Below are 22,595 nucleotides of genomic sequence, written 5' to 3'. Positions count from 1 at the left end.
TCTAGGCGAACATTTTTCCGTAGATATAATACATTTAAAGAGAATCATTCTTCATTATTCTATCTTCTACAAATGAACACAAACCGATTGACATAAAATAATTATTTAAATAAACGCACTACTTAAAGCAGTTTCCGAACCAGCAAAATGAAGAAAGATTCTCAGTTTAGAAAACTTTATTACCTCATTCAGCCGTGTTCAAATGTAAAAGATATATTAAATTAAATAAAAGAAATCTTTGTTTTGTTTATTTCTATTTTTATTTGTATTTTGTGTACATATATAGTAGTCGCGGAAAACTTTTTTTTATGAGATTTTTCAATATCGCATTTAGCAGTATTAAAAGGTAAATGCGTTATTAGAAGCTTAAGGACTGTTTCTAGTTTATCGGCATCTTCTCTCCTTGTCTTATCCTATTGAAATAATTCAAATTAATTATCTTTTTTTTTTTATTGCTTAGATGGGTGGACGAGCTCACAGCCCACCTGGTGTTAAGTGGTTACTGGAGCCCATAGACATCTACAACGTTAATGCGCCACCCACCTTGAGATATAAGTTCTAAGGTCTCAGTATAGTTTCAACGGCTACCCCACCCTTCAAACCGAAACGCATTACTGCTTCACGGCAGAAATAGGCAGGGCGGTGGTACCTACCCGTGCGGACTCACAATAGGTCCTACCACCAGTGAATCTTATCTCTATAATGACTGTTATGAGACCGTTCCAAAGCCGAAACGGGAAAAAACTATTAACTTAAAAGAAAAGAAAATTAAATGGCTAAAATCTATTGAATTGGGCAACGGATAAAATAGTTTAGCACCTTTTTGAACCTTCTGTTTGTCAAAAACATATGTATTAGTTTTGAAAAAAATTGTTTCCCGCCTTAAATGAACAGATGTTAATATTGTAAAATAGGTGTCAGTGACCGTGGTCGAATTTCGAACATTGGGCGAACACTTTATGCATCAATACTTGTCTAACAATAATGCTTGTCTTTTTAACAATTTCTTAAGATTCTGCATAATAGTCCGGCCCCTTCCATTGTTCTCGCGTTCCCGCGAAATGCCGGGTTGGTGCCTCAATTTATAAAATATCAATTTTATTACATATCGTATTAGTATAACGCAAACATTCATTCAAACATTCTAATTTTTTTTCTTTTTCTTTGTAGCCTTCGAAGTAGTCGCAAGTTAGTGGCAGTAATTAGCATATGACCTGTATTCGTTTTCGAGATCAGCTACAATCACGCGTTTTTTTAACCTAATTTGAAAAAACACAATTTTACTTACACCACCCATCATATTAAGGAAATCATCCGTGAAATCAGAATCACCTCCCTTGTCTCTTCTTAAAACATCTGCCGGAAACAAAAATAATCATTTTTAGCACCATCAAAATGTACCAAGTTTAGAATTAAAGTCTGTTGTTGTTCTTTGGAGGTTGTAGGAAAATTCAAGTACACAGACATCAAGTTTTATCATCATATTACGATCTGTGCTTAATATTTTATTTTTGAATACTTACTACTCCTTTTTTATACTTGTTTTTGAAGTTCTCGGAGTAGTAGTGCCAGGCGTTGTACCCTGACTGACTCCGGGAGTCTCAGCGGGGGTCTCAGCGGGAGTCTGGAGTGGCGTTCCACTTGTGCCAATCGAGTTTGACGATGCGGTCGGAGTGGTAATATCTGGACGCACAGACGGTCTGTCTTCGTCCGCATAGCTGCGTTCCACTTCTTCTCGCGAGCCAAGAAATAACGTAATTGGTAATCTACTTGGTAACTCTTTGCAAAAACTAAACTTGAAAGCATTTGTTACGTGTATTTTAGTAATAAATAAATATGCATGAAGCCAGTGACGACTTTTATAAACTTTTCGAACAATTGCCACAAGTTCAGTTTCTGCTTTAACATTCACTAACCTTGAATTGAGATTGTGATAACGGCAGCTGTCTCGGGAACTGGTGACAATTGTTCTCTAATCGACTTTATAAAAATTTAAAAAATTACCGTCGTCTTCATCGTAGTCCATAATCAGCATTCGATCGTCTGATTCAGTTAAAATTTCGTCAATCCACACGGCGATCTAAAAAAAATACCACTCATTGTAGAGGCGCAATGGAAATCAATTTTTTTTTGTTTCGTTTTGTTTTAGTTTCGGCAGATCCGACAGCTGGCGTCACCATCATCGTGGACACGGCAGAAGAACGAATATTTAACCGTCTGAGCGCGAATCGTCGATAGATTGACTCTATGCGAACGAGTATGTGCCGTAGGCACATGATTAATATGTATTGCGTATTATTTATTAGGGGAGCATAATGTAAGCACTCCCTTATATAACCTTATACCTTATGTATGAATTTAAAATTGGTATTTGAATTTTTTTAAAGTTAAAGTTTATTATAAAGTACCTTTTTCAAAAAATCTTTAGCAATTTCTGCAAAATATGTGAAAATAAGCTCAGCACTAAAAGGGTTAACATTCCATAAATGTAATATTTCAAAAGAGGTATAAAGCTACATAGCATCTAAAAAAATACTTATTTTGGAGTCACTCAATTATCGAGCTGCCTTTCGTATTAGGATTTAAGCTTTAGGATTTAAGATTACCATTCACAATTTAGAGAAGATTAATACCAGATCATGTCTAATTATGATTCTAATAAAGTATGATTATTTTTTCTAGAAACATTTTTCTCATAAAAAAATTGATTAAATGGCAACAAATACGTACCTTATCAGCTACTTCCATCATGAATTTAGCTTTGGGATGTGCACAGCGACGTGACGGCGGCTTCATGTGCATGTAACCACACACCTCGTCTAAAATGATATTGGAGAGCCTTAACATCCTAAAAATCAAGTTTGTTACATTTTACAATTTTATTCGTACAAAACTCGCCGAGAGAGTAAGCTGCCGTCTATCGCTAAAGATTCAAATCTCGACGATCATATAATATTCTGAGGAAAATATTTAGTCTGGCCATAAATACTGTTACAATTAAAAATAAACAAAATATTACATTTGAATTTGGAATCTGTCATTTTTATATGATTGCTCATTAAGTTTTCTCGTTTTGGAGCCAATACATTGAACAATATTTTGCAATATTAAAATGGAGTGGGGTGATAAAGAGAACCGAATCGCTGTGATTGCATTACACAAAGTAGGTATGGAGCCAAATGCAATTTTTAAAACTCTCCATACGCTTGGTATTAGTAAAATGTTTGTGTACCGGGCTATTAATAGGTGCAATGAGACCTCCTCTGTTTGTGAGAGAAAAAGATTTGGCCGTCCACGTAGTGTTCGTACGAAAAAGGCCGTGAAAGCAGTAAGGGAAAGAATTCGAAGAAATCTTGTCCAAAAGCAAAATATTTTATCTCGGGAGATGAAGATAGCACCTAGAACTATGTCGCGTATTTTAAAAGATGACTTAGGACTTGCAGCCTATAAGAGACGTACTGGTAATTTTTTAACAGATAATTTAAAAGAGAATAGGGTGGTAAAATCGAAACAACTACTGAAGCGGTACGCAAAGGGAGGTCATAGAAATTTTTTGTTTACGGATGAGAAATTTTTACAATTGAGCAACATTTTAACTAACAAAATGACCGTATTTATGCTCAAAGCTCTAAGGAAGCTTCCCAATTAGTCGACAGAGTGCAACGTGGGCACTATCCGACTTCAGTTATGGTTTGGTGGGGTAGCTATGAAGGAGTGACCGAGCTATACTTTTGTGAAAAAGGTATCAAAACATCGGCACAAGTGTATCAAGATACCATTCTTGAGAAGGTAGTGAAGCCCCTTAACAACACCATGTTCAATAATCAAGAATGGTCCTTCCAGCAAGACTCGGCGCCAGGTCATAAAGCTCGGTCTACGCAGTCTTGGTTGGAAACGAACGTTTCGGACTTCATCAGAGCTGAAGACTGGCCGTCGTCTAGTCCCGATCTTAATCCGCTGGATTATGATTTATGGTCAGTTTTAGAAAGTACGGCTTGCTCTAAACGCCATAATAATTTGGAGTCCCTAAAACAATCCGTACGATTGGCAGTGAAAGAGTGCGTGCTTCTATTGATAGCTGGCCTCAACGTTTAAAAGACTGTATTGCAGCCAATGGAGACCACTTCGAATAAGCTTTTTATACTTTAAATTGTTTTATATTTATGTATTAAAATAACACACTGTAAAAGTAATAAATATTATTTGCAATAGAAATTATTTTTTCCTTTGTCTCAGTATTTATGGCAAGACTAGGTAATTTATTCCATAGCCTAAATTGGCAGGCGTAACGGTGGTCAAGTGGAGATGAGAATCTAGAATTATTCGTTATACCACTAGTTCTGAGTCCTCAAAGGCAATCCTGCACTATCCCAATCCTGAAGTTGAGCCATAAATCTCTACATACAAATTCATTACGCTTTATAATAAAAGCGTGCAAAAAATGAGCAATACCCGTCTGCTAATGTATATCGTCCAGGTCTAGAAAGTCGTTGTTGTACACCTCTAGCGAAGGCCACAGTCGCGTTTCTTGCCCAGAGGAACCTCTTGTCTCCGCACAATTCCAAAACATCTTTCTTTATTTGGTTCACTCGGCTTCTGTCAAGCAGTACATCATTATCAATAAAGAACCAAGTTATAAGAAATTTTAATATTAATATTTTTAGAGATTAGAGAGAGACGAGAGATTTTGCTACGAGTATTCCTAGTTATGACGATTTGAAAGTGTCCGTAAAGTTCTTCTTGAATAAAAAATCATTTGATTTTATTTGGTAGATAAATATAAAAATAATAGGTTTTAATTAACTAATAAAAATCTATAAAAATCTTATAAAATAATAAATAAGTAGCAACTAAGTAAATAAGGTAATAAATATTATTTTCTATTTAGGGTAATATGTAATAATTAAAACAGATAAATCTTCGTAAAACCAAAAAAAAAACATACGTAGCCGCCTTTTTCTTGGTCTTCTTCATGTTAACAAAATATTCATAGGCTTGGTCCGGTTTAAAGGGTTCGTCCGCATCTAGCATTGTACGCAATCGCGATATCTAAACGAAAGAAATATCCTTTTATTTGTGTGAACATATGCAAGCTACGGGTGCTAGCTTTTGATATTGTCAACTCAACATTGACTAAAAATATTGAAGAAAATACAGGCTAATTTTTTGTTAAGCCATAATGTGAAATAGATAAATGAAAGTCAATTTTTTTATTAAATATTTTTTTCTGACCTAATAATATCATAATACGATTGCATTTATAACAAAAGTCGGCGTGGTATTTATGACAAATTTTATAGCAGGCACTAGGTAAAGGCAGGGAAGGTCTGAACGCAGGGGAGTCGTTTAGTGCGGTAGGACCCCAAAAACATTCTTGGGCCCGCGGTTTGCTCCCAACATCTGTATATCGTCAAATGCACCATACCCAGCGCGCGTCCTAGGCGCGGGGACCTCGTGGGAGGTTCGGCCCCCGGCCCGAAAAAAAAGAGAAGGTTTGAACTAGATAATATTGTTCGCACCACTTTATGTTAGCTTTCTTTTAGTTTAGCCTATAACTATAATAATATCATCTGTGATGATTGTGTAAGAATATAATATTGTGTGTCGGATATCGTGAAACAATATAATTGAGTGCCTTTTGAATTGTTACAGCTGGAATGGTTAGCCAAAATGAATGTTTGTGTTTCCTTCATTAAATACTACTCACCGTCTCGGGAGGTAGCGTATGAGCATATTCACGCCATAGGTAAATGATGCTGCGTTTCGGTGGCTTAGAAATACGTTCTAGTCGATCAGTGAGTACCGCACCATGCCTTCGTAAGCATCTCGCGTGGGCTCGGGCAGCGCGCTTTGCTAATTTCACGTCCGTAGCCTTTGGACCTCTAAGACAATAAGATAATTACAAAAACTGTTTTTTTTAATAAACATTCTATATACTATTTATCCGCCGGTATCTACTATCTGATAGCTTACGCAACTTTTTAATTTTTTATTGGTTAAATGGGTGGATGAGCTCACAGCCCACCTGGTGTTAAGTGGTTACTGGAGCCCATAGACATTAACAACATAAATGCGCTACCCACCTTGAGATATAAGTTCTAAGGTCTCAAGTATAGTTACAACGGCTGCCCTACCCTTCAAACCGAAGCGCATTACTGCTTCACGGCAGAAATAGGCTACCCGCGCGGACTCACAAGAGGTCCTGCCACCAGTCAATTATGGATATGTTTATCAGTTTCCGGTACCCATAAAAAAGGCAATCCTAAATTAGGGCCGGATGACCGTGCGTGCATTGTTCCCAGTTATTATTATTAGTCTAGTATATTTATCTAAATTGTTATTAAGTACACAAAAAAATCATACTTCGGTTTGGCCGGTTTCGGTAGAGGCCTCACGGACTTGCGCGGCAAAGATTTGTGTTGCACACGAAGATCACGTCCAGCTATGATGGTGTCCGCTACGGACGGTGGCGCTGGTTCCGTGGCATACGGTGGGTAAGGGGGAAACCCGGCAGGAGCAGGAGTTGCTGTAACATGACAACCTCTTTACTTACCGAACGTGTCCAACGGCTCGTGCAAGAGAGCCCACACGGGTAAGTATGACCGCCCTGCCCGTTTCTGCCGTGAAGCAGTAATGAGTTTCGGATCGAAGGATGGGACAGCCGTAACGACTTAACATCAAGAGGGCTGTGAGCTCTCCCACCCATCTAAGGAATAAATAAATAAAATTGAATATCAACATTTTAAACAATCTATTTGTCCGCTGAAATAATGCATTTTAATACAAACACATCTTCAACAAAAAAAAAATTATACCTTCTCCGGCTTCAGAAACCGGCAGCTCACTTGGAGCAAACTCCGATGGATTCGTGGTAGGTGTCTCGGCCATATTGCGTTAAATAAAAATCAGAAACAGTCCTTTTATTACTTCTATAGTTAATGATTGGTTTGAGCAAAATTTCTTTTTGCAGATTCGTCCATTTGTAAGAATGAAATTGACATCGACATTTTTCTTAACTTCATCTTTTTTCCGGCTCTAATGCAAACTTCTTTGCATCAAAGAGGAAGAACGAAACGATCACATTGTAAGCAAATAAAGTAGTGTGTGCTCTATTTATTGGGATCCCATTACAAATTGGCATAAGTCGCTAAATATTTGTTTATTTTTCAAGGTGGGTGGCGCATTTACGTTGTGAATGTCTATGGGTTCCAGTAACCACTTAACACCAGGTGGGCTGTGAGCTGGTCCACCCATCTAAGCAATAAAAAAAAATAAAAAAAAGTCGCGCTTCATTCATTCGCGAATACAATGTTCGCGTCTAAAAAAATGCAACCCAATTCCTATGTTCGCGGCTAAATATTTATTTTGTTTATTATCTCGGATCTAATCGGTACGTCGGTATGTTTCCAATATGTAGGTATTCAACCGAATATCCTTTGTGAGCGCGTTCTTTTATATTCACAGTTTCTGTATTCGTGGCCTATTTACGGAACATATACCCCGTGAATAAAAAACTTTTACTGTAAATCTAGGCACACATTTTTACTGCTGGTGCGGCATCTGGTTTCCATTTCATTGCTAATGATATGCCTTTTTTTTACTATTTTGACAATGAAGACTGTCTTTGTCTTTTTCAAGCTACGTACTTTGATGGTATGCTCTAGAATCTAGAGTCTAGAGTGCCAACAACATGTACATAAAGTTTCATCACAATAAGGTAGCCATCATAGACCAAGATTTTTGACAGATGCCTGAATCTTGCTAAAGAAATTTTCAAGAAAAGTTTCTGAGGATAGCAATATTATTTCTTCGAAAAAGTGGCGCAACACGATACTCGATCCAGACGACTTTACACTATTAAAGACTAACTCATTAATCAGTACAACCAAACGAAAATTAAATAATTGAATTTGAAATTGAAATTAATTTCTTTCCATACCTCCTCTAAACTAAGGACTAACATTTATCACAAAAAGAATGAATAGATTTTACTTTAAACTAGCGACCCGCCCTCGCTTCGCTTCGGAAACAGTAAATTTTATTATTGATAGCTGAGTCCCGCGATGTTACCCGCGGTTATTGTCGTACCGCGGGCGACGCCGCGAGGCGAAGCTACTCTAAAAAAGCCTAAGTTACTCCTTATATCATCAGCTACCTGTCAGTGAAAGTCTCGTCAAAATCGGTCCAGCCGTTCCAGAGATTAGCCGGAACAAACAAACAGACTGACAGACAGACAAAAATAGTAAAAAAATGATTTTGGTGTATGTACAGTATATATATTCTTAAGCATGTAGTAAAAAGCGGTTATTTCAATATTACAAGCAGACACTCCAATTTTATTTATATGTATACATAGATGTATAGATAGGTATAGGATGTAAACATGTAACATCGAACTGTTTTATAATTTGATTTTATAATTTTATTATAATTTCGCTCTTCTGTAGTCGATACTACGCATTTATCTTACTTATATTTTTAAAATCAGTTTTTTCGTTTAATTTAGCTCATCCGTCATATTACTCATTTCTGCTTAGAAAGGACATAAACAATAAAAACTAATTAGCTGGAATCCCAGAACGCTCATATCAAACTTATCAAAGGAGAAGCTACCAGTAGTTCCTCTTCTTATCTTATTTTTCGGTATGGCCAATGGTTTCTTGCGATGCCATTGTTTATCTTTTACTTTAAAGGTGTATGTATTAACTATAGGCCAATGAGACTTTTTGGCGGAAACGCGAAGAGTGAAGTTGTGTGATTTGTTTTATTTTGTCTATTTAGGTTTCTTCAGGTTTAAATGCGTAATAACGTTTAATAACTGTGTAGGGACACTGTTTGTTATGTAAACAAAATTGTTCGTAGTCATAACACGCGGCTACGTCCGCAAGCTCCGTTGCTTTTTACTTTTTAAGTTCAGTCGCGAATAAACGCTCCGATTAACCAGTTGTGTTATTTAATTTAATTATCTCACTTCCGATAACGCCCTGAACCATTATTGACCACTACCAAAATAACTCTTAAAACTGTTTAGTATCTGTGAAAGTGCAAAATTGTAGGAAAATACAACAAAGCCACTGGACATAACTTCTCGGGATCCTCCAAAAAGTCCATTGAAAAAGTCACAGTAAGCGACCACCATTTTACTGAGATTATATTTCATCCCATATCATCTCATCTCATTTCATTTAATTTCATCCCAGTTGATTAATGTCTCAAATTCTTCATTTCATTTCACTCTATATTATGATTTTTCATAAAAATAGCCGATATCATATCATCTCATTTCATTTCATGCCATGCCATGTTTCATATTAATCAGCTTCATTTCATTTCATAATATGTAGGGCTGTATGGTGTGACACCTTTGCCTTTCCATTTGGAAAAATAAAACTACTACTACTACTACTACTGTCAATGATCGTCAATGTCAGATTGACATAATTTAAGTGTAATATTGAACACCAGCGTGACCAGATTTAGTAGATTTCTACTTTTTTGGTAGGTTTTGAGGTACAGGCAACAGAATTTAGTATATAAAAATTATTTGGTATATTTTAGTAGAATTCACGCTCTTCGGTTATTCTAGTACTTTTTTGGCATATCGGATAAATTCGAGGTATTCCCCCTTTCATCGAATGGATTGTAACTATTTCATTTTCATTCGTTTTGTTACCATTCAGGCCGTGAGCATAGAGTGTAATAGATTAGTGGCAATTCCTTCATTGAGAATTTTTAGAATCAAGTTTAAAATGAAACATAAATATACACAAGGATATCGCAATGTCCCATTCATGACGATATCCTTGTTGCAACAGAAAACATGCAAATTGTTGACAAAGAATATAGGGAATTAAAAATATATAGTTGTTTCCGTGTCTAATTTATTGTCAACTTCTAGTTCGACATCTGAAACTTTTGTGGTGGATAAATTTTAGAGTGAAGTCAGCCAAATCTATGATGCGAATAGCAAACCAAGGTATGGCAATTTATCCCGATTTGTGAAGCAAATGATGATAATACCTTTGTCAAACATCAAAGTAGAAAGTAATTTCTGATATTAATAAGATTAAAAATCAAGATCGAAATCGATTTAATAATAAGAACATTGCTGCAATAATGCCTGAAAAAGAGGGGCTACGACAGTTGAAAGGGGGATGTCGCAGATTTGATCCTGACAGAAGTACATACTATCAAGTTAATGGACAACTTTATGAAAATGTTACCCAAAGTAAAGACGAAGAATTTTAACTTTAAGTTTCATTTTATTATTTTTTAATTATATTTTTATTTAGAACTTAATTAATAAAAAAGAACAGTGGTTTAATTAATGGTGGCTTCTTTGTTATTTTAATTATTTTATTGTTTATTCATGGAAACATTCATGATTTTACGTTGTAACACGACAGCAAAAAAATAATAATAGATTTTTAGTATTTTTCGTTCTCTTTTGATAGAATTCAGTAGATTTTCACCTCCACAAGCAGTAGATTCGTCAAAAGAAATCTGGTCACACTGATAAACACAGCATTTATTAATATGTGCAATACACATACCGTAAAATGGGGCGATTAGGGACAAATTCCAACTTTATGAGCAATTTTAAGGTAGTTGTTGATGTATATAATACTATATCAGGATCAAAATGATTAAGTCTTGGGGGCATCTTTGTTGTCTAATTTAAAATTATGCAACTAGCATTCCAGTTTAAGCAAAAAATGCAAAAATATGTGTAATCCCTATTTACCCGAAAATTGCGGTTAATTGGGACGAAATGAGAAATTTGTTAGGGTTGGCACTACTTTTATTTTTATATATAGTTTTAATTAATTTATTTATTTAGTTGCACCAACAAAGTGATCATCAATAAAAAAAATTGAAAAACTGACAAAAGTACATGGCAGACATCACCTCAATTATAGGTGCAATCGACAGTGCAGTAACAACAATATATATATATATATATATATATATATATATATATATATTTATACATACATATATAGTGGGCTTTCTTAGAAACGGTTTATATTTCTCCGTTCTTGGTAAGTACTTAGGGGCTGATATTTCTATCTGGGTTAAGAGATTAGGTGTGTCGGTTATTCCATGGATTAATCAGATGAATACCCCCACTCTGAACAAATATTAAATATTTTATTATGTATTACTTAGACATTTTTGTCCACCTTGAGATTTCATTGATCTTGTTACATGTCTCTGCAAAATCGACTTACTTATATTAAATTGCTTATCTATTTCAAATAAAGACTTATTCTCAATTTCTCTTCGATAAACCAGATTTTTACCAACAAATTTATTGTTATAACTACATAGACAACCCTACAAACCTGTACCTATTTATACTTAGGTCGTTTCCATTTCACGTATTCTCATCCCAATTGACCCCTTTTTCGTTGTTATTTGTACCTCACACGTCCCCAAAATCCCCAAAAACAACAGATTTTTACATGTATTTTTATTTAATCAAATACATTAAAACCAATAACAACTAAGACTTACCTTTAATATATATGTTGGTTCAAACACTAAATAACGTTTATAAATCATAGTCGTCTTCTATTATTATCAAATAAATAAAAGAGAGCAAAGTTTCTAGCACTAAAATAATTACCACCACAGGAAGTTAATTTCAAACGCGATTTTTTATAAGTTAGCAGCTATTATCATGCATATTCAGAGTTGTTTTGTGAACTTTCAACATTCTACTATTAAACTACAAAAAAATGGAAGATTTTGCAACGAATATAAAACTTATATTGAGCGTCGAAAGATTTTCCCGGTTTTTTCCCGATTCGCCTTTCAATCCCTAATCGCCCCATTTTACCGGTACTTATTAGTACCTACACCTATATAATATACAGTACACTTATTACACTTGTTTATGTTGTATATTTATTTTAAGACCCTAGTCAGTGACTCAGTGTTGAGCTTAAAAAGTCCGCAAGTAAGACGTGCTATCTACCAATTGGATAATATCTAATGCCAATTAATTAACTGGAAATCATGGGAGATATTGTAGGTAGGTGTATCAAAGAGCACGTTTATTTAATCTATGATAACATCAAGGATAATATTACTCAAGATGATTCATAAAGTCATGAAATTTTCTACTGCTGTTTAAGATTATGAAGCGGCTTTTCTCTAATTATAATGCATTTATTACAGAATTGAATTCCACTGAAGGCCAGGTTCTTTACAGAGCCAACTCTAGTGCCATAAGAATTAGAGTTAGCTTTCCATTATCAGCAGAACCACATATAACCTTTTATTCAAAATTTCCACCCCATCAGGAACTATATCAGGCAGGTATTCTATTTTGTGTGTGCAAAAAAACATGGGAAAAGATAATCTGAGCCTTTTTTTCTAAACAATTTATAGCTTTTATTTATACTTTTAAATGGTTTCTATATGCTTATTATTCAATAATTGTAAAAGATATATTTAAATGTGAAAAGAAAAATGGTTCAGTTCACTTTTAATCAGTTTGGAGCTTGAGATTTTTATACCATTATTATTGCATTATAGTCTTGTTTTCATTTAAAAAAAATTTCAGCTGTATATTGGGGAGGTATTTAAACTTGTAGACATATTAGAGGGTAATGTTGTTGATTATTACAACAAAGACCCACCAACTTCTTTTATCGAGTTCAAAGATTTTTGGATATCGTGGCACAGTGGAAAATTTCAATATGGTCTGTGTCCTAACATTGAACCCATGCGATGTATAAAACTTCAAAATGCAAAAAAAATTGGTTTTGTAAGTTTTCATATCCCTACAATAATAGATGAAGCTGAGGTTAGATGGGTGATTGAAAGTAAGTATCACTTGATTATTTTATTTAACTAGTGTTAATTTATTGTATCTGTTGTTTAATATGCTTATAATATTATATGATAAATATTGAAATTGTAGTAGTAGGTATAGTTCTTGTAATTCATAAAGTTGAGTGAGCTTTACTAGCAGTTAAATATGTTCTTGCTTAATAAGATAGTAGGCATGTTAAAATCATTTGTGATTGTATATAGGTCCAATGCTAGTTACCAAAAGTATTATTATCATGTAAAAGCGCAAAGTTTATTGTAGTGACATAAAATATTTTAATATTGGTGTTTGATTATTAATTTTCAATTAATCCATTCATATATGTATTCCTGATAAGAATAGACAGCATGTATCATTTTGTAAAAAAATATGTTTTGTCATAAAACTTTACCCATGAAGCAGTTTTAACAAATACACATTTAGAAACAAACTATAGAACATATCGACGCTGGAAGGCAAACGTGACTAAGCGACAATAACTGCTTTGTACATAAATGATAGGCAATAACCATATTCGATGCACAAAAAATAAAATATTTCTAGGTCTATTAAAATCATTTCAATCCTACAGCTAGATTCGTTAAAATAGAATTTTTTTCAGGTATTTCAACTTTAAATTAGTCTACTGTAAAGTTACACATTGTCGCTTAGTCACGTTTGCCTTTCAAGCGTCAATATATAGCTTATTATTTTCAATATTGAATCTTATTTTATTGTTCGTAGGGATCATCAAATATGATCAGTCTTCCAATTTCTTCAAGAAGAATATGAAATTGAATAATAGTGATCATCTATCAGTTTTGAGTATTTTGGCTTATGTACTAAAATACAAATAATAGAGGTCTGTGAACTCACTGTAACTTGATTATTGAAATATGAAAAGGAATTGCTATTAAAGTCCTCCAAATCTACTTAACTCATGGAAAAATTATGTAAGAGAGAAAATTTTAATTTGAGAATGCAGATTGCGATGTGCACATCTTGACCTTATCTCAAGTAAATTTCACTAGCTACATGAAATACAAGAACTATACCTACTAACATAATAGTCTACTCATTTGATAAAATAATTTTATGTAATGGGATTTTCTTCTTTAAGATTTGTAAGAAACATACTGATTCTTTACAAATGTCTCTCAGCCACATTTTTGCATGCAACTATCATACTCATAAAATCAAAAATACTATGAATGCAATACAATTCATCGTCAAACGTTCATTCGTAATCAAACATTTTTGTAGGACCCCCAATATTCCTAAATAGCTTACATTGCAAAAGTGATAAGGAAATTGAGGGTGGTGAACTACGTTGGGTAAAAATGACAAATAACAGCTCATTACCTATGGATGCAATAGTTGGTGGATATGAAAATGAACCTTTATATATTGCTAGAGCAATACATTTTAATTCTCTGACACCGGGAAAATACCTTAGAACAACAAACAAAATGTTTGTGCCTTGGGGACATACTGCATATAGAAAATATGATTTTGAGGTGAGAACTATTTACTGTTTAATTTTTAAAGGATTGATTAGGATAGTCGTGTAAATCGCTTTTTTTATTTGTAAAATTTTTGGAAGCCAAACAGCGAAGCGGTACTTCACGCCTGGACAAAGACGTATGTAAAACAAAACAATACACAAGTCCGATCTCGTGTGCAGTACTTACTGCTCCAAACTCTACTCTGGACCAAGGCTTCCAAGTACCAACCTGCGAAGTGGTTTGAATTTTCAATTTCATGCATTGAAGTCGAATTCATTGAATTTCTTGAATTCGTCGTGGCCTAAAGGATAAGACGCCGGATGCATTCGAGTCGAGCAATGCATCGGTGTTCGAATCCCACAGGCGGGTAGTACCAATTTTTCTAATGAAATACGTACTTAACAAATGTTCACGATTGACTTCCACGACGAAGGAAAAACATCGTGTAATAAAAATCAAACTAGTAAAATTATAATTTGCGTAATTACTGGTGGTAGGACTTCTTGAGTCCGCACGGAAAGGTACCACCACCCAGCCTATTTCTGCCGTGAAGTAGTGATGCGTTTCGGTTTGAAGGATGGGGCAGTCGTACTGTTAAAACAGAGACCTTACAACTTATGTCTCGAAGTGGGCCGTGAGCTCGTCCACCCAACGACATCCCCCAAGACAAAAAAAATATGCATATTCGGTGTCTATTCAGTATGCATGGGGAATAAAACATATTGGAGATGGTCCCGTTTGAATAATCTGTTTTGTTATCTCACCCCACTTGCTACCGAAACAGAGGCCTATAACCCAGTCTCACTGTACTGGTCCACAAGGATCATTTTGGTCACATCCTACTGTTCTGGATAAATATCCCCTCCGCAATGATTGCTAAGCATTATGATATTTCTTTTTTGAATTGTGCATAAACTTTGATTTCCGTGGGCGATGGTGACGCAATATATTAATGTCCTGTCGGCGTGTATGCCTTAGAAGCCAATAAAAAAATCCTCATCAGATAAACAGATTTTGTTTTCATTGTTCGACTGTATCTTTAAAGAGCCGTTTATTAGGCAATATAAAACCCACAGCCTAGCTAGCGAATCTCTCAGAAGCAATTTCATGATTTTTTATTGTAACTTTAACAATACCTACTGTGTTGTTGTTGTAGTGTTGCCATAGTTTTGTTTACACCTAAACGATACTTTAGTTTGTTTTATTATCTAATACAATAGTTTCAATCATTCTCATCTGTATTCATTTCAGATATTATGTGGGTTTAATTATGAGTGGGTTAAAACGAGTGATAATTACATACCAGAAAATGCAGTCGTCGGTGGTTACTCAGAAGTCCGTTACGAACCACTTTACATAGGTAGAGCTATGGTTAAGAATTTTTTACTTATTGGAAAAGTTCATGTACTTTACAATACATGCTATGTACCATTTGATAATATGGAAATCGAAGTCGGTTCATATGAGATATTAGTTGAGAAAAATGTAAGGCGTGGTCTCTTCCATGACGAAAACAACATTGTAATAAGTAAAGAGCAATAAGTTAAAAGTTTGTGACGAAGCGACCTGTTACAATTTATGTCTAGAGCCGTAGCTAAGCTGACGGTGACTAGAGCTACTTTTGTTGTTTATAAAGTTCATTATGGCTGTGGCGTCTTTAAATAAGTTGTACATTAAACAGGCTGTGCTTGCTGTGGATCAGAAGTTCATTATTTTTCAATAAAAAAATCCTCACATATTTTCACGTTGTTTTACTCGCAGTATTCTTGAAATAAATTAGTAAATTGTAGTCTACAAGTTAAAATTATAGTTACACATGGCAACATTTCCTGAATACAGGTTTTAGTTTGATTCTTAAAATCGTCCGGATACTTGTTCCACTTTTGTTTTCTCTATCTATTCGCTGGTAAGTCGAAGAGGCTATTCCAGCTGTACCAAGACGGGCAGGTGAGCCGAGGGGCTCGACCTGAGAGAATTTGCTAGCACGCGCTAGCGAGAGCAAAGCTTCGCAGAGTCTACCACCGGATCGGAATCGCGACCCACCGGCAGATCCAGCGAGAAACTCGGTGGGCTTTCCACGCCTGAGATATTCTTTCAGGAACAGTCACTAGGGAGTGTATGGGTTAAAAATTGAAACGTCATAAAATAAAACTTTTAAATAGGTAATAAAAATTCTGATTTAGTAATATAGAGATTATTTAAATCTCTCTGATTTAGTGTTTGTGGATTTTCTAATATCTTTCATTTTCTACGTCACCTCAAACCATTTCTATGTTTCCATTATTTTCAGCAGAAAGCTTTTAGAGAAGGCCTTTGTATTTTCCTAGTGCTCGGAAAATAATTTGTGATTTCTAGTTATTTTTTAAACAATACCGTTTTATTTATAAATAAAATATTTATTTTATCTTACAAATCCTAAGTTATAACACACTTTTACAGAGTCCGTCTCAATAGTTTTGGATCATATATTTACATTAATGTAAAATAATCATAATATCTATTATGATTACTTATGGCATCATGTTTGTTAGTACTGAAAATTCTTTCTCGAATCAGACATGTTATTAATGTTAAGGTCACTTAATGTTTCACTTAGATTACTAACAATTCTAAATGTTATAAATTAATATAAAAACTTTTTTTTATATATCGACGCTTGAAAGGCAAACGTGACTAAGCGACAATGCGTGAACTTTACAGTAGACTAATTTAAAGTTGAAATATCTGAAAAAAAAAAACTATTTTAACGAATCTAGCTGTAGGATTGAAATGATTTTAATAGACCTAGAAATATATTTTTTTAGCGCAAATATGGTTATTACCTATCATTTATGCACAAAGCAGTTATTGTCGCTTAGTCACGTTTGCCTTCCAAGCGTCGATATGACAAATCCACTTTCGAGTTTCGAACATAAGATGATTACGATCTATAGCTATGCGTTATAGTCTTCATCATCCTCTGAATAGTAATGGCCTTCGTCGTTTTCTTCGTCGTAGTTATTGGAATTTCGATCATCATCTATGTTTGGTTCAATGTCAATTTTGATGCTCGGTATTAATGAATCATATGCAAATCCTGGGTATTGATTAGGCTCTATAAGGATCTCATAGTATTTGAAGGCCTTTTCTTCATTTTTATAGGGAATATAGCAAACTTTGTGCGAAGGTTGAACTTTTCCGGGTATAATGAACCCATTATGCTTTACTCGGCCCACATACAGAGGTTCCCTGTCGACCTCAGAGTAACCAGCCTCAACAGCGCCGACAGGAATGTTATCAGCCCATGATGGCGTCCAAACACAGTCATAGCCACACAATATCTAAAAAATAATACTCAATTTAAGTTTTCTATTAGAGTGTTATGACAATATACCTCTACGAGAAATGAATCCCGCATTTAGTTTTGAAATATAGGGTGCCCATTATCCCTATTTAATTATAATGGCAGCATTCATTTTGAAATAGCATAATATTAAATGGGTGGGCAAAAAAAAAATCTTTTAATATTTGTATACAATATCAATTTACCTCAACATTTGTCAATTTGTAAGTAGTACCTCCCCATGGAACGAAGACTGCTGCTTTGGATGACACATACTTTCCAGGTGTTAGTGATCCTCGCACACCGCCCCTCGCTACAAACAACATTTCGTGTTCATGTCCCCCACAAACTGCATTCTTAGGCATACTGTCTTCATATTTAATCCATTGAAGTTTCCCACCTTCTACTGTCTTTAGGGGACGTTTTATTTCGGGCGGTGGTACTGAAAATTAAGTGAAGTGAGTGTTAAATTGGCAGTGATCACACTATCAAAAAAAAAAAAACATGTGTGCAATTCACACGTGGTAGAATTGAAACCTTCCAAAATTAAAATACAATTATCCTAAACGTCTTAAGTATATGTAAAATTTTGTCATTAGTAAATAATTGTAAGGTAGCGCCCTCTGTGTATTGATATTTTAATTTCACGTATAATCCTAAATTAAAATTCACTACAAGAGCTTTCATACACACGTTAGTATTAAAAAATCTCACAGATGGCGCTGTATTAAATAGTATGTATATTTCTGTCTCATTCTTTGCTGGCTTCATCCTACACATTTTTGTATTTGTGTCTCTTACCTGTCGTTTTTTCCGTTGCATCCGGTTTGAAATCACAACGATTCTAAAGAAGTTTTCACTTCAAAAAAATATATTTTTAAAATAATATATAAATAGATGTACCCGTCCCCTTCGCTGGGCATTTAAAATTAACATTATTATTTCTCACCCCCACAAGGATTCTCATCATTAACGCCCCCGCAACTGGTGTAGAGAGTCCAACACTCATATAAATATTAGCCTATCCATTAAGTACATGTGTTTTCTACATGGATACCAAGTTTCAAGTCAATTGGATGCATGGTTCAGTAGTTATAACGGAACATCCGTAAAAACCAGTGTAGATTTATATATATATAGTATAGATATAATATATATCGAAGACTTAGAGGTAGACCCAGGACAAGGTGGAAGGATGTTGTGCTGAAGGACAAAAGGGAATGCAATGTTGCTGATGAGGATGTCGAAGATCGAGCGAAGTGGAGGAAGGAGTAAAGTAAGGAAAGCTGACATCACCACCAAGTGGGATACATAGCTGGGAAGAGAAAAAGATATATAATATTGTTATAAATAAATTTATATATAATTAAATTTGATAATATTAAATTCTAGGTTAGATACTTACATTCAAACCTCCAGTGTGCAGGTGCTATACTTCTGTGCATAGAAAATGTGAAATAATTAAAATTTTGTTCTTTGCACTCCAGTTTCATAATGGGTTCTAATTCCCCATTTTGGCCCAAACATACACCGTTTTTAGACCATGATATTGAAAATTGACGATATTCACTATTGCTGATTATGTTAGGCGTATGTGCATATTGAATACCGCTATTCGGTGCATGAATGAATGATCTGTCTCCAAGGACAACCTGCAATATTCAAAATTAAAAAAAAAGAAACATTTCAACTGCTGTCCTTAGAAATTACCACGTTCACGATTTTCTTATATTTTCAGCCATGCATACTTTTATTGTATGGTTATAATAAAGAGTTTTAGATTTTATTTCAATTAATATTTCAAATTTGATGTTGCCATTTTAACATGAGACAGGTTGCAATGTCAATGTTGTGTTGTGATGAAGACATGCTAAGACTTACATGTGCTTTGCAAGCAAAGTATTGTGAGTGGTTTTTTTTCCTTCTTTTTTTTGTTTACATGAGTGAACGAACCCACAGCCCACCTAGTGTTAAGTGGCTACCGGAGCCCATAGGCGTAATCTACAACGTAAGTGCCGCCGCCCATCTTGACACATATTTGTAAGGTCTTACTTTAAACAGTAAAACGGCTGCCCCGCCCTTCAAACCGAAACGCATTGCTGCTTCACGGCAGAAATAGGCAGGACGGTGGTACCTACCAGTGTGGACTCAAAAGACGTCCTACCACCAGTAATTACGCAAATTATAATTTGCGGGTTTGATTTTTATTACACGATGTTATTCCTTCACTGTGGAAGTAAATCGTGAACATTTGTTAAGTACGTATTTATTGGAAAAGTTGGTACCTGCCGGCAGAATTCGGACATATGACTGCACCGGACGTCTTATCCTTTAGGGCACGATGATTTCTCTGCTTTTATTGCATATGGTTAGATTGCAAAAGGAATTATTAAAAAAAAATTGAGTATAATAACTTTCATTGTGACATTCATATACGGTGTTTATGATAAAAAAAAAATATTTTCTCAGTGTTTTGTATGATAAATGTAAAGTAGCTCTCTAAGTATTATTTGAAATGCACCACCTGCCAATGCAGTAGAGTTCAATCTTACTACTAGGAATAACTATAGATTTTATGTGATATGTAGTTTATGTAGTATGTTTAAAGAAATAATTTTACCCACATAGCATTCAGTTCTAGAACTAGTTTAAATTTTACAAGTATTGTGTATTACACTTTTAGAAGTTTACTGAGTTATAGAAAAAACCAATGAGAAACAGAACACCATTAATAAGGTATAGTTTCTGATAATGGTAATTAATTATTAAAATTGTTAATAATAAGTTTATTTTAATAAGCTATACAAGAGTAGCATATAAATAATATAATATCTAGCTTTTACCAAATAGCAACATGAACTTTGTATTAAGACATTTTTACATACCCAATAGTCACATTTCATTCCAGCTTCTTTAGCAAGTCCCACTGCAGCATTATCTGCTTTTACTTCAAAATTTATTGAGCTACTGTTTACTTTATAAAAGATATGCCTGTGTTTTGGCCAAGTTGTGATTTCTGTAAATTATTAAATTGTTGATATTTTGTGTTCAAGTGGTTTGTAAGAGTAGCACAAAACTGTTTCAAGCGTTACAGTTGAGTAATTAGGACATCAAACTTTAAACTAACCACTTATCAAATATAGAGAGTTCTTAGTCGGGAAGTATTATTGCATCCACTAAGCATATAGTTCTGGCCTTGCACAATCAGTTTATCACTTTTCTCAAAATTATTATTTAGAATAATAATAATTCTAAATTGCTTATCGCAGTGCTTTAATCAGATGTCCCAATACCAAGGGAATCCATATTTTAATGATATATAACTAAAATGTGTCTTGAATTTCTATTTAAAAATGAATAAACTATTACTATATAATTAAATTACCTAACTAAATACCAAGATAGTTTGACATCTATTAATTACTTTGAAATACACACCTATGATATCACCCATAATTTAATCAAGTTATTACAATACACTAAAAACTACACAGAAGACTTTCTCCACTTTTAATGGTAACAAATAAATAACGAACTAACTACGTTTGCTTTGACTTACGCTAACTAGCAAGTTAACTTTTGTTTTATTTTATGAGTTCTACAAATTACTTCGCGTCTAGCGATTTTAAAATTTCATCAAAACAAAATTCGTGAATCGTAAAAGACTTTTTTATCTGATTCATCCATTGAACACACAAAGAAAACATTGCCTATACAGCCAAATTTTTTTTAATAGCTAAATGCTTAAGCTTTATGTAACTGTTTATGAAGTAAAGAGGCACTAAACGAAATTGGTCATGGAAGAAGATTTTATTAGGCAAGGAACGATAACATTCTAGGTAGGGTAGTAGGCAGTACTAGGTTGTACCTAAGTTAAGGTTTGTATACGAGGTTTCGTAACCTGGAATATATGGTGTTCATATAGAGTCCTTGTATCATAAGGGTACGGCAAACCACAAAAGTCCGAACATTGCACACACCCTAGATTCTAGAATTTGGAATTTACTTCAACTTCATATCTCTAGTTATTCCTGAGAAAAATGATATTAAGAGTTGAGAACAGTTCCGTGGTTCTCTTTCCATTAAAGCCCGAAGTCTTAAAAATGTAGCGTGATGAAGAATTTACAATGTGGTGATTAGATTATATTATACTACTCGTTTTGCCTCACCCTGTATCACTGTTTGTGTTCACAATCAGCCGCTATAAGTAATACCTTGTCTCATTCAAAGTGCATTATAATACAAGGAATAGACCTATTTAAAGAGTTCATAGGTTAAACTTTCCTTTTGGGTCCGTTGATTTTTGGGGGATTTTTACTGGTCATTTCTTAACTGATAATTTAAAAGAGAATAAGGTGGTAAAATCGAAACAACTACTGAAGCGGTACGCAAAGGGAGGTCCTAGAAAATTTTTGTTTACGGATGAGAAATTTTTTACAATTGAGCAACATTTTAACAAACAAAATGACCGTATTTATGCTCAAAGCTCTAAGGAAGCTTCCCAATTAGTCGACAGAGTGCAACGTTGGCACTATCCGACTTCAGTGATGGTTTGGTGGGGTATTAGCTATGAAGGAGTGACTGAGCCATACTTTTGTGAAAAAGGTATCAAAACATCGGCACAAGTGTATCAAGATACCATTCTTGAGAATGTAGTGAAGCCCCTTAACAACACCATGTTCAATAATCAAGAATGGTCCTTCCAGCAAGACTCGGCGCCAGGTCATAAAGCTCGGTCCACGCAGTCTTGGTTGGAAACGAATGTTTCGGATTTCATCAGAGCTGAAGACTGGCCGTCGTCTAGTCCCGATCTTAATACGCTGGATTATGATTTATGGTCAGTTTTAGAGAGTACGGCTTGCTCTAAACGCCATGATAATTTGGAGTCCCTAAAACAATCCGTACGATTGGCAGTGAAAAATTTTCCCATGGAAAGAGTGCGTGCTTC

The 22,595-nt window shown here is 34.6% G+C and overlaps 3 protein-coding genes across 8 annotated transcripts in view; 1 reads left to right on the top strand and 2 right to left on the bottom strand.

The window, feature by feature from the left end:
* LOC101739332 (uncharacterized) overlaps positions 1-7,025 on the bottom strand; it is a 36,046-nt gene extending 29,021 nt beyond the window's left edge. For 2 of the 4 annotated variants that reach the window (XR_009973152.1, XM_038011024.2), the window contains exons 1-8: positions 6,816-7,024; positions 6,364-6,526; positions 5,708-5,882; positions 4,946-5,049; positions 4,453-4,596; positions 2,731-2,848; positions 2,005-2,080; positions 1,289-1,356 (exon numbers count right to left, since the gene is read on the bottom strand). Coding sequence is in view for 3 of the 4 variants with exons in the window: in XM_038011024.2 (XP_037866952.1) it covers positions 1,289-1,356; positions 2,005-2,080; positions 2,731-2,848; positions 4,453-4,596; positions 4,946-5,049; positions 5,708-5,882; positions 6,364-6,526; positions 6,816-6,888 (921 nt within the window). In the remaining variant the exon portion in view is untranslated. Of the gene's footprint in view, positions 1-1,288; positions 1,357-1,523; positions 1,665-2,004; positions 2,081-2,730; positions 2,849-4,452; positions 4,597-4,945; positions 5,050-5,707; positions 5,883-6,363; positions 6,527-6,815 lie in introns of those variants that run through there. The other 2 variants (XM_062668567.1, XM_062668568.1) reach the window with 2 other exon arrangements.
* Positions 7,026-11,548: 4,523 nt separating this feature from the next.
* On the top strand, positions 11,549-16,063 carry LOC101739477 (uncharacterized). 2 transcript variants are annotated; one of them, XR_009973155.1, is made up of 5 exons: positions 11,549-12,037; positions 12,184-12,324; positions 12,572-12,833; positions 14,084-14,337; positions 15,577-16,063. XR_009973155.1 is itself a non-coding variant. In XM_038011095.2 (5 exons), exons 1-5 carry the CDS (start codon positions 12,022-12,024, stop codon positions 15,865-15,867), a joined length of 960 nt encoding a protein of 319 aa, XP_037867023.1. In that variant the 5' UTR covers positions 11,556-12,021; the 3' UTR covers positions 15,868-16,063. The 2 variants fall into 2 exon arrangements, 1 of the variants encoding a protein (XP_037867023.1); XM_038011095.2 differs by having other exon boundaries at positions 11,556-12,037; positions 12,184-12,320.
* Positions 16,064-16,700: 637 nt separating this feature from the next.
* On the bottom strand, positions 16,701-21,339 carry LOC101739704 (uncharacterized). Of its 2 annotated transcripts, XM_062668574.1 has the most exons (6): positions 21,086-21,339; positions 20,533-20,663; positions 19,053-19,299; positions 17,854-18,089; positions 17,214-17,645; positions 16,701-16,980 (listed from the first exon to the last, which is right to left on the bottom strand). In XM_062668574.1, exons 1-5 carry the CDS (start codon positions 21,099-21,101, stop codon positions 17,259-17,261), a joined length of 1,017 nt encoding a protein of 338 aa, XP_062524558.1. In that variant the 5' UTR covers positions 21,102-21,339; the 3' UTR covers positions 16,701-16,980; positions 17,214-17,258. The 2 variants fall into 2 exon arrangements, with proteins under 2 accessions (XP_062524558.1, XP_004932370.1); XM_004932313.5 differs by having other exon boundaries at positions 16,701-17,645.
* Positions 21,340-22,595: the final 1,256 nt, after the last annotated feature.

This window comes from Bombyx mori, chromosome 5, assembly GCF_030269925.1.
Source record: "Bombyx mori chromosome 5, ASM3026992v2".
In the NCBI taxonomy this organism is placed as follows: domain Eukaryota; kingdom Metazoa; phylum Arthropoda; class Insecta; order Lepidoptera; family Bombycidae; genus Bombyx; species Bombyx mori.
The sequence above is the reverse complement of the archived record's forward strand: the minus strand, read 5'-3'. Positions and strand labels throughout refer to the sequence as shown.